This window comes from Mobula birostris, chromosome 2 (assembly GCF_030028105.1).
Source record: "Mobula birostris isolate sMobBir1 chromosome 2, sMobBir1.hap1, whole genome shotgun sequence".
NCBI classification, from domain to species: Eukaryota; Metazoa; Chordata; class Chondrichthyes; order Myliobatiformes; family Myliobatidae; genus Mobula; species Mobula birostris.
The window spans coordinates 170,734,728-170,751,914 of NC_092371.1; the positions used below are offsets into that span (position 1 = coordinate 170,734,728).

At 43.7% G+C, this 17,187-nt stretch overlaps 1 protein-coding gene across 1 annotated transcript in view; it reads left to right on the top strand.

Annotated features, from left to right (window-relative positions):
* Positions 1-16,602, top strand: part of LOC140209764 (cyclic GMP-AMP synthase-like) — a 37,528-nt gene extending 20,926 nt beyond the window's left edge. Inside the window, exon 5 of the mRNA XM_072278208.1 lies at positions 15,791-16,602. Coding sequence (XP_072134309.1) covers positions 15,791-16,148 — 358 coding nt within the window. The 3' untranslated portion in view covers positions 16,149-16,602. The remainder of the gene's footprint in view (positions 1-15,790) is intronic.
* The last annotated feature ends 585 nt before the right edge of the window (positions 16,603-17,187 follow it).

Below are 17,187 nucleotides of genomic sequence, written 5' to 3' on the forward strand. Positions count from 1 at the left end.
TCTATATGCTCAAGCTTTTCAGTCCACTGTAAGTCATCTCTATAATCACCAAGGTCCTTTTCCATGGTGAATATTGAAGCAGTTTTCATAAAGTATCTCCACTACTTTCAATTTCCATTTGACACTTGTGTGCCTCCCCTCTGTTTTAACTGGGTTTATCTTTACTCGACCATAATCTTGCTTGGGTCTACCCCAGACTGCTGCAGACTGAAAGTAACCCATGGACACCAACCTGGCTCCAGTCTCTGATGATCAAAGCAGCTATGGCTATGCAGGCTACGTTGTGTATTCTGTAGGTTGTATGTGTTCGCTGCCCCTCGCTTGTCCATGTTATTTCTCCCTTTCCTGAATTTATAACAGCCCCTGCTTTCCTTAGGATGTCTATTCCAAGGATTATTTGGACAGACTCAGAAATCCACTGGAAGCTGCACCCTGCTGATTTTGAGTATCTGCAACTTGCTTCTTTTAGCTTTCACCGTTTCACCTCCTACACCTGTAATATAAATAGCCTGTCTGGTTGTTGGCGAGAGTAGATCAGTTATCCAAATTGATGCCCCTGTGTCATCTAATATATCGCATTGTTGATCCCCTAACAATGCTGTTGTGTGCATCTGCGGGCCACAAGAGTGCTGTCTGGGAGGGCCTCCGCCACCTCTTTTTCTGACCTAGAAACCATCTTCACTCGCTCTATGATCTGATTGGCAGGTAGTTTGGTCAGACTGGGCAGTGATTGGGTGAGAGATTGCATGTCTGCCAGAGTTACAAAATACACGTGGACTAAGATGTTAACTGTCCTGTGCTATCACCAGTGGGATCATCAGTTGATCTGCCACCTGTCTTCAGGAGTTTCAGCCCGCTTATGATCAAGACTCCCTCGAGGTGGTGGGTCAGCAGTGCTAAAGCACCACCTCCCACTGGTGAGCTTAAAAACTTGGCATCTGCCTCTATCAGAGTTGTTGGTCACTTCCATCCAACAGATAGTCTGCTCTTCAGGTGTCTATGCAACTACTGAAGGGGTTTGCAAGATATGTGTACACTGTCTGACTATCTGCCCCTCTGGACATACTTGGTCCATACCCATGCTGATCCTGTCTCTGCTGCCTCAGCTACAGCCCTGCTGGTTGATTTGATCTCTCTTCTAGTGAAGCCAAGGTCATGCAGCCACTTCTGGAGAGTGAATGCAATAAACCCACGGCAGCCTACTTCGAATGGATAGCATGAGACCTTCCACCCTCTGTCTCTGCACTCTGATCTTCATTCTGCATACTTAGTTAACTCTGCTTTTCTTTCCTCATTTTTTAGACACTGCCACCAATTATGTCCTGATGGACCACGGCTGTAGCATATTAACTCCTTTACTGTTTTATGAGATCCGGCAGTCCTTTAGGTGTCCTAGTTGCTGGCACACAAAGCAAACCCTCTGTGATGTCACAACAGCTGCATCCACTATAGCCACTTTACAATTGCTCTTGCACTATCTTTGGTCTTTCTTACTGGTCCATGAAACTAATGCAGAATAGGTTGACCCCACTGCTATCCCTAAATCTAAAACTTCTTGCTGGGCTGAGCTCAGGCCTTCCTTCATAATTTTCAGGAGGACTGGGTCATCCCGCCCTGGATTATGCAACCCTGAAAACTCCCTCATATGCTTCATGTTTATGTTCTGCATAATCCACGGCCGGCTCATCGGCTCTCTGAACCACTGATATTATGTTCCCCAGTTACTCTCACCTCACCCCCCTGCCCCCGACACTGCCTCATTTCCCCTTTAAAATTGCAATATCTTTCTTCATTGCTGGTGTTCCCGGTAGTTGCTTCTAGACCATCCTGCACCCCTTGGCCATACTGCCCCACATTATTCTCTTTTACCAAACACATGTATATCTTTAGGGTGCATCTTGTGAATTTTAACCACTTCCTTCAGCTTGCACCAGATTTCCAAATTCCTACATGGAATTTTAAGTGAAAGCAACCCCGACAAAATGCTTTGTTTCTTCCCGGGGGCAAAGGGCTTATGAATGGTCATTATCAGGATCAAGGGCTGGCTTGGATCATCAGGGCTCTTAACCTGATGTTGGTTGACCTCAATAGGTGCCATCCTGGTAGACACATCTGGGTAAGACCTCTCCCTGAAATATCTCCACAACAATTCCCATACAATGTAAACATAAATGATGGGTACAGGTTAAACAGTACACACTTAAACCGGCAGAGTATGTACTCTGTAATCTACCTCTTACGTGAGTCTAAACTCAGGATGCCTGCTGTATTCCTTTACATCTAATTGTTACACCAAGGTGCATGTGCATGCACACACACGCAAAATGCATATGCTAAAATGCAGCTCCTGGAGTGAATGTACATGCCCCCACTGGCATCCCAAACCTTCAATAACCACCCATTACACCAGGTGACTCCATCTCATCAAATTAACATCACAAAGTTTTGTCTCTTACATAAACGCACATGCACATACACCTTTTATATCTACCAATTCAGCGCTCCACGTTCCTGATACCTCACATTCCTTTGTACCACTAACCCAAACTGTTCCAAGTGTGAATGCTAATTTTAAAAACAACTCACCCACTTAGCCTGCTAAGATCACTCGTCACACAATGGGTTGCAAGACGGTATCCCACTTCTGACAGCAGGAGTTGCGTGAATGAAGTTACTGGAGAGAAGTAGTGGTAGATATGAAGCAGCCTATTTATTGGACAAAGTAAGGTACAGCAGGCACCATATTGAAACCCTTTTCGTTGGAAGAAGGTCTGCTTGGCCCAACCCTACACAACATCTAACGATCAAAGAAAAATTCAGGACAATTCAAACAAATCCAGATTTACAATCCTTCCTTTGAACTACATGCCCCTTTCTTACCTCCCTCCTTTGCACCCATACTACAACACCCAAATACACACAGATAACAAATTTAAATCAGCGTTGTCTACCTATTGTTCCGAGGTGCATTTTAGATTTAATCTTCAATGCATATTCAGATCTGAATGTTGGTCACTGAAGCAAATATTCACTTCATGTCCGAACCCTGAACATGCCCTAACAGTCTCCCCGATATACAGAAGGCTACACCAGGAGTACTGGAAATAGTAGATGATCCCAACAGACTTGCGGGTGAAATGTTGCCTCACCTGGAAGTATTGCTTTGTAATATGACAATATTAATAATATTTTTATTAATTTTAATTTTACAATTTTTACAATTAAAAAAATTACAATTTATTAATAATAATTATTAATAATAAATCCAAGTGGTGAAGAAAATGTGGTTTGCTGGCCTTTTTAATCAGAGCATTGAGTATAGGAGTTGGGAAGTAAAGTTGAATTTGTATAAGGCATCGGTAAGGCCAAATCTGGAGTATTGTGTACAGTTCTGGTCATCGAATTATAGGAAAGATGTCAATAAAATTGAGAGAGTACAGAGGAGGTTTACTAGAATGTTGACAACAGGAATTCTGCAGACGCTGGAAATTCAAGCAACACACATCAAAGTTGCTGGTGAACGCAGCAGGCCAGGCAGCATCTCTAGGAAGAGGTACAGTTGACGTTTCAGGCCAAGTCCTGTCGAAGGGTCTCGGCCTGAAACGTCAACTGTACCTCTTCCTAGAGATGCTGCCTGGCCTGCTGAGTTCACCAGCAACTTTGATGTGTGTTACTAGAATGTTGCCTGGGTTTCATTTCCTAAGTTACAGAGAAAGGTTGAACAAGTTAGGTCTTTATTCTTTGGAGCGTAGAAGGTTGAGGGGGGACTTGATAGAGGTGTTTAAAATTATGAGGGGGGTAGATAGAGTTGACGTGGTTAGACTTTTTCCATTGAGAGTGGGGAAGATTCAAACAAGAGGACATGGCTTGAGAATTAGAGGACAAAAGTTTAGGGGTAAGATGAGGGGGAACTTCTTTACTCAGAGAGTGGTAGCTGTGTGGAATGAGCTTCCAGCAGAAGTGGTTGAGGCAGGTTCTATGTTGTCATTTAAAGTTAAATTGGATAGATATATGGACAGGAAAGGAATGGAGGGTTATGGGCTGAGTGCAGGTCGGTGGGACTAGGATAGGGTAAGAGTTCAGCATGGACTAGAAGGGCCGAGATGGCCTGTTTCCATGCTGTAATTGTTATATGGTTATACGGTTATATGGAAGTACTGTTTGGGAACCTGAATAGTAGTGAGTGAGGAGGTATAGGAGCAGATGTGGCACTTGTTCTGCTTGCAAGGATAAATACCTGGAAGGAGATCAGTGGGGAGTGATGAGTGGACTAGGGAACGATCCTTGTGGAAAGTGCAAAGTGGGAAGGAGGGAAATATGTGCTTGGTGGTGGGATCTCAATGGAAATTGTGGAAGTTACGGAGAGTTATGTGCTGAACAGAGAGGCTAGTGGGGTGTAGGTGAGGACAAGAGGAACCCTATCCTTGGGGTGGCAACGGGAGGATGGAGTGAGGATGGCATTGATGGTGGAGGAAGGGAAGCCCCTTTCTTTGAAGGAGAGGACATTTCATTGGTTCTGGAATGAAAAGCCTCATCCTGAGAGCAGATGTGGCTTAGACAGAGGAACTGAGAGAGGGAGATGGCATTTTTACAAGAGACAAGGAGGGAAGAGGTATAGTTCAGGAAGCTGTGAGAGTCAGTAGGTTTATACAAGAAATCGGTCTCCAGAGGTGGAAACAGAGAGATCAAGAAAGGGGAGGGAGGAGTGTTGGAAATAGACCAAGTAAATTTAAGGGTAGGGTGTAAGTTGGAGGCAAAGTTGAAGAAGTCAAAGAGCTCAGCATAGATGCAAGAAACACCATCAATGTAGTTGTTAATATAGTGTAAGAAGAGTTGGGGAGCATTGCTGGTGTAAGCTGGGAACATGAATTGTTCCACGTTGCTGACAAAAAGGTAGGCATAGCTAGGACCGAAGTGAGTGCCCATGGCTACACCTTTGGTTTAAAAGAAATGGGAAGAGCTTAACGAGAAATTATGGAGGGTGAGGATTAGTTCCACCAGATGTTTTGTATCGTGTTTGTAAGTGCTCTTTATTTCTGTTTCCCAACCACCTCTTAGGTATTCTAGATATATAAATGTGCCTAAAACTTTTGCACAGCACTATATATATCTATCAGTCCTCTGTTGTCAGTCTACCTATCTATCACATTTATATTTATTGTGTTCTTTATCTTATTGTGTTATTTTTGGTGGGTTTTTTTGGAGCTGCATCAGATCTGGAGTAACAATTACTTTGTTCTCCTTTACACTTGTGTACTGGAAGTAACATTAAACAATCCTGAATCTTGAATCTTAAAATAACAAGTTGCACGAATTACAGGTGGCACTGTGGATTTTTGCTTTGTCAGAATTAGTTGATGGTTGCCAGGCTACTCAAAGCAGGCCCTGTACCTTGTGTTGTTGTAGAGTAAACACAGAACATAGAACATAGAATAGTACAGCACAGTACAGGCCCTTCGGCCCACAATGTTGTGCCGACCCTCAAACCCTGCCTCCCATATAAACCCCCACCTTAAATTCATCCATATACCTGTCTCTTAAACTTCACTAGTGTATCTGCCTCCACCACTGACTCAGGCGGTGCATTCCACACACCAACAACTCTCTGAGTAAAAAACCTTCCTCTAATATCCCCCTTGAACTTCCCACCCCTTACCTTAAAGCCATGTCCTCTTGTATTGAGCAGTGGTGCCCTGGGGAAGAGGTGCTGGCTATCCACTCTATCTATTCCTCTTATTATCTTGTACACCTCTATCATGTCTCCTCCCATCTTCCTTCTCTCCAAAGAGTAAAGCCCTAGCTCCCTTAATCAATGATCATAATCCATACTCTCTAAACCAGGCAGCATCCTGGTAAATCTGCTCTGTACCCTTTCCAGTGCTTCCACATCCTTCCTATAGTGAGGTGACCAGAACTGAACACAGTACTCCAGGTGTGGCCTAACCAGAGTTTCATAGAGCTGCATCATTACATCGCAACTCTTAAACTCTACCCCTCAGCTTATGAAAGCTAACACTCCATAAGCTTTATTACTACCCTATCCACCTGTGAGGCAACTTTCAGGGATCTGTGGACATGTACCCCCAGATCCCTCTGCTCCTCCACACTACCAAGTATCCTGCCATTTACTTTGCACTCTGCCTTGGAGTTTGTCCTTCCAAAGTGTACCACCTCACACTTCTCCGGCTTGAACTCCATCTGCCACTTCTCAGCCCACTTCTGCATCCTTTCAATGTCTCTCTGCAATCTTTGACAATCCTCTACACTATCTACAACCCCACCAACCTTTGTGTCATCTGCAAACTTGCCAACCCACCCTTCTACCCCCACATCCAGGTCGTTAATAAAAATCACGAAAAGTAGAGGTCCCAGAATAGATCCTTGTGAGACACCACTAGTCACAATCCTCCAATCTGAATGTACTCCCTCCACCACGACAAGCTAATTCTGAATCCACCTGGCCAAACTTCCCTGGATCCCATGCCTTTTGACTTTCTGAATAAACCTACTGTGTGGAACCTTGTCAAATGCCTTACTAAAATCCATATAGATCACATCCACTGCACTACCCTCATCTACATGCTTAGTCACCTCCGCAAAGAACTCTATCAGGCTTGTTAGACACGATCTGCCCTTCACAAAGCCATGCTGACTGTCCCTGATCGGACCATGATTCTTTAAATGCCCATAGATTCTATCTCTAAGAATCTTTTCCAACAGCTTTCCCACCACGGACGTAAGGCTTACTGGTCTATAATTACCCGGACTATCCCTACTGCCTTTTTTGAACAAGGGGACAACGTTCGCCTCCCTCCAATCCTCTGGTACCATTCCCGTGGACAACGAGGACATAAAGATCCTAGCCAGAGGCTCAGCGATCTCTTCCCTCGCCTCGTGGAGCAGCCTAGGGAATATTCTGTCAGGCCCCGGGGACTTATCTGTCCTAATGTATTTTAACAACTCCAACACCTCCTCTCCCTTAATATCAACATGCTCCAGAACACCAACCTCACTCATATTGTCTTCACCATCATCAAGTTCCCTCTCATTGGTGAATACCGAAGAGAAGTATTCATTGAGGGCCTCGCTCACTTCCACAGCCTCCAGGCACATCTTCCCACCTTTATCTCTAATCGGTCCTACCTTCACTCCTGTCATCCTTTTTTCCTTCACATAATTGAAGAATGCCTTGGGGTTTTCCTTTACCCTACTCACTAAGGCCTTCTCATGCCCCTTTCTTGCTCTTCTCAGCCCCTTCTTAAGCTCCTTTCTTGCTTCCCTATATTCCTCAATAGACCCATCTGATCTTTGCTTCCTAAACCACATGTATGCTGCCTTCTTCCACCTGACTAGATTTTCCACCTCACTTGTCACCCATGGTTCCTTCACCCTACCATTCTTTATCTTCCTCACTCCCTAACATCCTGCAAGAAATCTCTAAACATCAACCACATGTCCATAGTACATTTCCCTGCAAAAACATCATCCCAATTCACACCCGCAAGTTCTAGCCTTAAGGCCTCATAATTTGCCCTTCCCCAATTAAAAATTTTCCTGTCCTCTCTGATTCTATCCTTTTCCATGATTATGCTAAAGGCCAGAGAGCGGTGGTCACTGTCCCCCAGATGCTCACCCACTGAGAGATCTGTGACCTGACCCAGTTCATTATCTAGTACTAGATCTAGTGCATTCCCCCTGGTTGGCCTGTCCACATACTGTGACAGGAATCTGTCCTGGACACACTTAACAAACCTCTGCCCCATCTAAACCCTTGGAGCTAATCAGGTGCCAATCAATATTAGGGAAGTTAAAGTCACCCATGATAACAACCCTGTTATTTTTGCACCTTTCCAAAATCTGCCTCCCAATCTGTTCCTCTGTATCTCTGCTGCTACCAGGGGGCCTATAGAATACCCCTAATATAGTAACTGCTCCCTTCCTGTTCCTGACTTCCACCCATACTGACTCAAAAGAGGATCCTGCTACATTACCCACCCTTTCTGTAGATGTAATAGTATCCCTGACCAGTAATGCCACCCCTCCTCCCCTTTTTCTGCCCTCTCTATCCCTTTTAAAGCACTGAAATCCAGGAATATTGAGAATCCATTCCTGTCCTGGTGCCAGCCGAGTCTCTGTAATGGCCACTACATCATAATTCCATGTATGTATCCAAGCTCTCAGTTCATCACCTTTGTTCCTGATGCTTCTTGCATTGAGGTACACACACTTCAACCCTTCTACCTTACTACCTTTACACCATTTATTCTGCTTCTCTTTCCTCAAAGCCTCTCTATATGTTAGATCTGGCTTTACTCCATGCACTTCTTTCACTGCTCTATCGCTCTGGGTCCCATCCCCCTTGCAAATTAGTTTAAACCCTCCCGAACCATGCTAGCAAACCTACCTGCAAGGATATTGCTCCCCCTCGAGTTCAGGTGCAACCCATTCAATCTGTACAGGTCCCACCTTCCCCAGAAGAGATCCCAATGATCCAAAAATCTAAAACCCTGCTCCCTGCACCAACTCCTCAGCCACGCATTCAACTGCCATCTTCTCCAATTCTTACCATCTCTGTCACGTAGCACTGGCAGCAATCCTGAGAACGCCACCCTCGAGGTCCTGTTCTTCAGCCTTCTGCCTAGTTCCTGAAACTCACACTTCAGGACCTCATCCCTCTTCCTGCCTATGGTTGGTATCAACATACATGTTGGTATCAACATATATCACGACTTCTGGTGCTTTTCCTTTCGTACCAGGATGTTGTGCACCCGGCCAGAGACATCCCGAACCCTGGCACCCGGGAGGCAACAAATCATGTGGGTGTCCTTCTCATGTCCACAAAATCTCTTGTCTGCTCCCCTGACTATAGAGTCTCCAATGACAACAGCTCTCCTCTTCTCCATCCCACGCTTCTGCATCACCGGGTCAGACTCAGTGCCGGAGGCCCTGCCACCATGGTTCACACCTGGTCGGTCATCCCCGCCAACAGTATCCAGGATGGTAAACTTATTATTCAGGGGAATGGCTACAGGGATGCTCTGCACTACCTGTCTGCTCACCTTCGCTTTCCCCCCTCTGACTGTCACCCAACGACCTGCTTCCGACAGCCTAGGTGTGACTACCTCCCTGTAGCTCTCATCAATGACTGCCTCATTCTCCCTTATGAGTCAAAGGTCATCCAGCTGCTGCTCCAGATTCCTTACATGGCCTTCCAGATGGCCCAGGAGCTAGGAATGCCATCTTGGGTTATAATCACACATTCCTGTTGTCATGTCATTATGTGGACATCGTAGGGTGTGCCTTTGGCATTTTCTACAGTTAAGTGCTGTTATAAACACAAGAGAATCTGCAGATGCTGGAAATCCAGAGCAACATACACAAAATGCTAGAGGAACGTAGTATGCTGTTTAGCATCAATGGAGAGGTGTAAATAGTCAACGTTTTGGGCTGAGATCCTTCACTGGGACTGGGTAGTCTTCAACCTGATGGCATGAATAGAAATTTCTCTATCTTCTTGTAATTTCTCTTCTCCCCTCCCCATTTCTGTTTTTCAATTTCTTATTCTGGCTCCCCTCTTACCCCTTCTGTTTGGGAGGGGGATGGGAACTGGAGTGATGGGGTTGTTGTGTAGTGAAACTGCTAACAAGGAGAGGCTAATGATAGGGAAAAGCTGTAGTCAACAGGATGAGTTGCAACGTAAAATGGGGACAAAATCAAAAAGGGTGATGAATGCAGGATTGAAGGTGTTTTTGAATGCATACAATATATGGAATCAAGGTAGATGAACTTGTAGCACAGTTACAGATTGACATTTACGATGTGGGCATCACTGAACTGTGGCTGAAACAGCCAGAATCTTAACATCCAAGGACTCACATTGTATTGAAAGACAGGTACGTAGGCAGAGGTCTGTTGATTAAAATTGAAATCAAATGATGAGAAAGAGGTAACATAGGATCAGAAGGTGTAGAATTGTTGTGAATAGAGGTAAGAAACTGCAAGGATAAAAAGACTCTAATGGGAGTTGTATACAGACCTCTGAACAGTAGCAAAGATGTTGTTTACAAATTACAATTGGAGATCAAAAGTATTCAAAGTTCAAAGTAAATTTTATTATCAGATTTTATATATATATATATATATATATACACACACACATGTAGTGTATATGGATTTCAGCAAGGCATTTGATAAGGTACCCCATGCCAGGCTTATTGAGAAAGTAAGGAGGCATGTCATCCAAGGGAATATTGCTTTGTGGATCCAGAAATGGCTTGCACACAGAAGGCAAAGAGTGGTTGTAGACGGGTCATATTCTGCATGGAGGTTGGTGACCAGTGGTGTGCCTCAGGGATCTGTTCTGGGACCCCTTCTCTTCATGATTTTTATAAATGACCTGGATGAGGAAGTGATGATGGGTGATGGGTTAGTAAATTTGCTAATGTCACAAAGGTTGGAGGTGTTGTGGATAGTGTGGAGAGCTGTCAGAGGTTACAGTGGGGCATCGATAGGATGCAAAACTGGGCTGAGAAGTGGCAGATGGATTTCAACCCAGTTAAGTGTGAGGTGGTTCATTTTGGTAAGTCAAATATGATAGCAGGATATTCGTATTAATGGTAAGACTCTTGGCAGTGTGGAGGATCAGAGGAATCTTGGGGTCTGAGTCCATAGGACTCTCAAAGCTGCTGCACAGGTTGACTGTGTGGTTAAGAAGGGATATGGTGTATTGGCCTTCATCAGCTGTGGGATTGAGTTTAAGAGCTGAGAGGTTATGTTACAGCTATATAGGACCTTGATCAGACACATTGGGGTACTGTGCTCAATTCTGGTCACCTCACTACAGGAAGGATGTGGAAAGTATAGAAAGGGTGCAGAGGAGATTTACAAAGATGTTGCCTGTATTGGGGAGCATGCCTTATGAGAATAGGTTGAGTGAACTCGGCCATTTTTCCTTGAAGCAATGGAGGATGAGTGGTGACCTGATAGAGGTGTGTAAGATGATGAGAGGCATTGATCATGTGGATAGTCAGAGGTTTTTTCCCAGGGCTGAAATGGCTAGCACGAGAGGGCACAGTTTTAAGGTGCTTGGAAGTAGGAACAGAAGAAATATCAGGGGTAAGTTTTTTTTTTACCGGCAACGGTGGTGGAGTCGGTTACGGTAGGGTCTTTTAAGAGACTCCTGGACAGGTATATTGTACTCATAAAAATAGAGGGCTATGAGTAACTCTAGGTAATTTCTCAGGTAAGGACATGTTCGACACAGCTTTGTGGACCGAAGGGCCTATATTGTGCTGTAGGTTTTCTATGTTTCTATACTCCATTTGCATTCTTGATAGCCTGCTGCACCTGCAAACCAACCTTTTGTGATTCAAGCACAAGCATTCCCAAGTCCTTCTGCACAGCAACATGCTGCAATCTTTTACCATTTAAACAATAATCTGATCTTCTATTTTTTTCTTCCAAAGTGGATGACCTTGCATTACCATCTTTTCTGTAGCACCTTATCGAACACCTGGAAATCCAACTAAATTTCATCCATCTGTTCCCCTCTGTCCCACACATTTGTAAAATCCTCAAGGATATCCAGTAAATTTGTCAAGCAATTCCTGCCTTTACTGAATCCATGCTGCATCTGCCTGATGGATCCATTTCTTTCCAGATGCCTCACTATTCTTTAATGATAGCTTCAAGTAATTTCCCAACTACAGATGTTAAACTAGTTGGCCTATAATTACCTGCCTTTTGCCTACATCCTTTTTTGAACAGTGGTTTCATAATCGCCGCCTTCCAATCAGCCAGGACCTGCCCAGAGTCGAGTGAATTTTGGTAAATTATCACCAAAGCCTCAACTATAACCTCTGCCATTTCTTTCAGTACCCTGGGATGCATTCCATCGGGACCAGGGGACTTATCTACCTTCAGACCTTTCAGTTTCTCAAGCATTTTCTCCCTAGAAATGGTAGTTTTATATACTTCTGCCGCCTGACACTCTCAAATTTCCAACATACTGTTAGTCTCTTCCACAGTGAAGACTGATGTAAAATATTTATTCAGTTCATCTTCTATTTCCTTGTCCCCCATTACAACCTCTCCAACATCATTTTCCAGCGGTCCGATATCTATTCTTGCTTCTCTTTTACACTTCATAAGAGAGTTAAAGGGCAAAAGTTTAGGGATAACATGAGGGGGAACTTCTTTACTCAGAGAGTGGTAGCTGTGTGGAACGAGCTTCCAGCAGAAGTGGTTGAGGCAGGTTCAATGTTGTCGTTTAAAATTAAATTGGACAGCTATATGGACAGGAAAGGAATGGAGGGTTATGGGCTGAGTGCAGGTCGGTGGGAGTAGGTGAGAGTAAGAGTTCGGCACGGGCTAGGAGGGCCGAGATGGCCTGTTTCCGTGCTGTAATTGTTATATGGTTATATCTGAAGAAACATTTGGTATCCTTTTCAATATTGTTGGCTAGCTTACCTTTGTACTAAGTTTTCCTTCTTTATGGCTGTTTTAGATGTCTTCTGTTGGTTTTTAAAAGCTTCCCAATCTTCTAACACTCCCCCCACCCACCAATTTTTGCTCTATTATATGTCCTCTCTTTGGCTTTTATGTTAGCTTTAACTTCACGTCAGACATGTGTCATCTTCCTCTTTGGGATGTATATATCCTTCTGAATTGCACCCAGAAATTCCAGCTATTGCTGCTCTGTCATCATCCCTGCTAGTGTTACTTTCCAATCAATTTTGGCCAGCTGTTCTCTCACGCCTCTGTAATTCCCTTTACTCCAATGTAACACTGAAGTAATATCTGACTTTAGCCTCCTTCTCAAATTGCATGCTGAATTCTATCACATTACAATCACTTTCCCCTAAGGGTTCCTTTAATTTATACTCTCTAATCAATTACACTTCATTCACAACACCTAATCCAGAATAGCTGATCCCCTGAAGGCTTAACCATGAGCTGTTTTAAAATGCTATCTCAAAGGCATTCTACAAACTCCTCCTCTTGGAATCCAGCCCCAACCTGATCTTCCCAATCTAACTGCATACTGAAATCCCCCATGACTAACGTAAGATTGCCTTTTGACATGCCGTATCAAAGGTGGTGATTAATCAGCATACAAGAGGGAGATTGAAAATTTGGCAAAATGGTGTCATAACAACAACCTCTCACTCAATGTCAGCAAGACCAAGGAACTGATTGTAGACTTCAGGAAAGAGAAAGCAGAGGTCCATGAGCCAGTCATCATTGGAGGGTCAGGTGGAGAGGGTTAACAGCTTTAAATTCCTGGGTGTTACTATTTCAGAGGCCCTGTCCTGGACCTGGCAAGTAAATGCAGTTGCGAAGTAAGCACGGCAGCACCTCTACTTCCTTAGCAGTCTGCAGAGACTTGGCATGACATCAAAACTCTGACAAACTTCTATAGATGCGTGGTGGGGAGCATACTGACTGGCTGCATCACAGCCCGGTATGGGGAACACCAATGCCTTTGAATGGAAAATCCAAAAAAAGGTAGTGGATTCAGCTGGTACATCACAGGTAAAGCCCTCCCAACTATTGAGCACATCTACATGAAATGCTGTCATAGGAAAGCAGCATCCATCATCAGAGATCCCCACCACCCAAACCATGCTCTTTTTGCTCTATTGCCATCAGATAGAAGATACAGGAGCCTCAAGACTCCCACCACCAGATTCAAGAACAGTTACTACCCTTAACCATCAGGTTCTTGAACAAAAGGAAATAACTACACTCACTTGTCCATCTACTGAGATGGTCCCACAACCAATGATCTCACATTAAGGACTCTTTATCTTGCTAATTCATGTTCTCATTTTTTTATTGCTATTTATTTATATTTGCATTTGCACAGTTTGTCATTTTCTGCACTCTAACTGATCTTTCCTTGATCCTTTTATAGATAGAACATAGAACACAGAATACAGGCCCTTTGGCCCACAATGCTGTGCCGAATGTGTACTTACTTTAGAAGTTACCTTGGGTTACCCATAGCCCTCTATTTTTCTAAGCTCCATGTACCAGGAGTCTCTGAAAAGACTTTATTGTATCTGCTTCCACCACTGTTGCCGGCAGCCCATTCCACGCACTCACCACTCTGCGTAAAAAACATACTCCAAGTGGGGTCTGACCAGGGTCCTATATAGCTGTAATATTACCTCTCAGCTCCTAAACTCAATCCCACAATTGATGAAGGCCATTGCACCATATGCTTTCTTAACCACAGAGTCAACCTACCTTGAGTGTCCTATGGACTCGGATCCCTAGATCCCTCTGATCCTCCACGCTGCCAAGAGTCTTACAATTAATACTATATTCTGTCATCATATTTGACCTACCTGAATGAACCACCTCATACTTATCTGGGTTGAACTCCATCTGCCACTTTTCAGCACATTTTTGCATTCTATCAATGTCCTGCTGTAACCTCTGACAGCCCTCCACACTATCCACAATACTTCCAACCTTTGTGTCATCAGTAAATTTACTAACCCATCCCTCCACTTCTTCATCCAGGTCATTTATAAAAATCATGAAGAGTAGGGTGCCAGAACAGTTCCTTGAGACACACCACAGGTGACTGACCTCCATGCAGAATATGACCCGTCTACAACCTTTGCCTTGTGTGGGCAAGCCAGTTCTAGATCTACAAAGCAATTTCCCCTTGGATCCTATGCCTCCTTACTTTCTCAATAAGCCTAGCATGGGGTACCTTGTCAAATGCCTTGCTGAAATCCATATATACTACATCTACTGCTCTACCTTCATCAATGTGTTTAGTCACATCCTCAAAAAGTTCAATCAGGCTCGTAAGGCATGACCTGCCTTTCACAAAGCTATGCTGACTATTCCTAATCACAGTATGCCTGTTGGCTTTCATTGTTAGACGGACTGAATTTAAGAGCAGGGAGGCTATGCTGCAACTGCATAGGGTACTGGTGAGGCTGCATCTGGAGTACTGCGTGTAGTTCTGGTCTCCTTACTAGAGGAAGGATATACTTGGCTTTGGAGGTGGTGCAAAGGAGATTCACCAGGTTGATTCCAGACTGAGGGGGTTAGACTATGAGCAGGGATCGAGTCACTGGAATTCAGAAGAAAGAAATTTTATACAAACATATAAAATTATGAAAGGTATTTGTACTTATAGGTGAGACTAGAACTAGGGGACATAGCCTCAAGAATCAGGGAAGTAAATTTAGGACTGAGATGAACAGGAACCGCTTTTCCCAAAGACTGATGAATCTGTGGAATTCTCTGCCCAATGAAGCAGTGGAGGCTACCTCAGTAAATATATTTAAGACAAAGTTGGATAGATTTTTGCATAGTTGGGGAATTAAGGGTTATGGGGAAAAGGCAAGTAGATGGAGATGAGTCTAGGGTCAGATCAGCCATGATCTTATTAAATGGCGGTGTATGCTCGATGGGCTGGATGGCCTACTCCTGCTCCTATTTCTCTCCCACACCCATCTGGTGTCACCTATTATATGCCAGTTTATACTCATTCTCTTCTGCCCTACCTTCTTATTCTGGTTTCTTCTCACTTTCTTTCCATATCTAATGAAGAGTCAAAGTGTGAAATGTTGACTGTTTATATAGTTCTGTAGATGCTGCCTGACCTGCCAAGTTCGTCCACAATTTTGTGTGCTGATATTCATTGCTTTTGTTGACCCCCATTATATTAAAAATGTGTGAGAGCTTGTGGTTTCATCAGGCTTGAGATTTATGAGAGATGGACAAAAATTGGCACATTATACTGAAACTGTTTTCACTTTTATAGGAAATCTTGTTTGAAGCTTTTGAAAAACCTTATTGAGAAACTGAAGCAGCAGCATCCTCGTATATTGGCACACGTCTGCTCATACCACGCAAAGACAACTCTGCTCCACGCATGCGTCAAAAGACCCAGTGACGACATGTGGCGTCTTGAAGACCTTGCTGACTGCTTCCTGCAGCTGTTAGACGACTTCACTGAACATCTGAAAAGTGCAAACCTTCCTCACTTCTTCATCCCCACCTGCAATCTCTATGGCCCTCAGAAATTTGATTCCAGAAGTAGAAAGCGCCTTCTAGATTTCATTGAGAAAGAGAGAGCAAAAAACTTTCCTATCTTCGGGGTAAATCTGCAGTCACAGTGATTTGGCTTGTGATTTTAATAAGCAGCAGTACAAGTTGGGAAGGCTGTTTAAAAACCAGTGTCTAATGTCATTAGCCTTACTAGGATTGCACAAAAGTGACATGAATCTTTAGAAAAGCCTCTCCTGTCTGACACTGCTGAGGTTTACCTTAATGATAGGGGAGAAGGAAACTTACCACCAGGGCAGCACAATAGCATAGTGGTAGTAATCACCAATCAGGGTTCAATTCTCGCCACTGTCTGTAAGGAGCTTGTACGTTCTCTCCGTAACCATGTGGGGTTCCTCCCACATTTTAAAGATGTACAGTATATTTAGGTTTGTTAGCGTTGGAATTTGTGGTGACACTTACAGGCTGGCCCCAGAGCTGTCCTCAGATTGTATTGGACAATGACATAAAAGGTGCATTTCACTTTATGATGCTTCGATGTATATATGGAAAATAAAGCTGATCTTTAAGATGGACTTGTAACCAAATGACTTCTTTTGAGGTACAGGTGTCTCCTGCTTTCCGAACGTTCGCTTTACAATATTTCGATTTTACAAAAAAAGACGCCTGCTTTAAACTTGTGTTTACCCTGAGAAAGACTACCATGACCATGAAGCCTTGTGCGGGCAGGTGTCTGTGCATGCGTAGCGTACATATACATGACATGCGCATGCGTGTACGTGCTGATTTTTTCCTACAAATCGGTTTTGACTCAATCTTCCCGATTCTGATAAGTGAAACTACACTGTACATACATTATTTCTACTTTATATAGGCTGTGTATTTATCATATCATTCCTGCTTTTACTCTATGTTAGTGTTATTTTAGGTTTTATGTGCTATTTGGTATGATTTGGTAGGTTATTTTTTGGGTCTGGGAACGTTCAAGAATTTTTCCCATATAAATTAATGGTAATTGCTTCTTCGCTTTATTCCATTTCAGCTTACGAGCGGTTTTATAGGAACGCTCTACCTTCGGATAGCGGGGGAAACCTGTACAGGCAAAGATATCCTAGGAGAAACAGTTGCGTGACTTTTGTGTTTAAATATGAT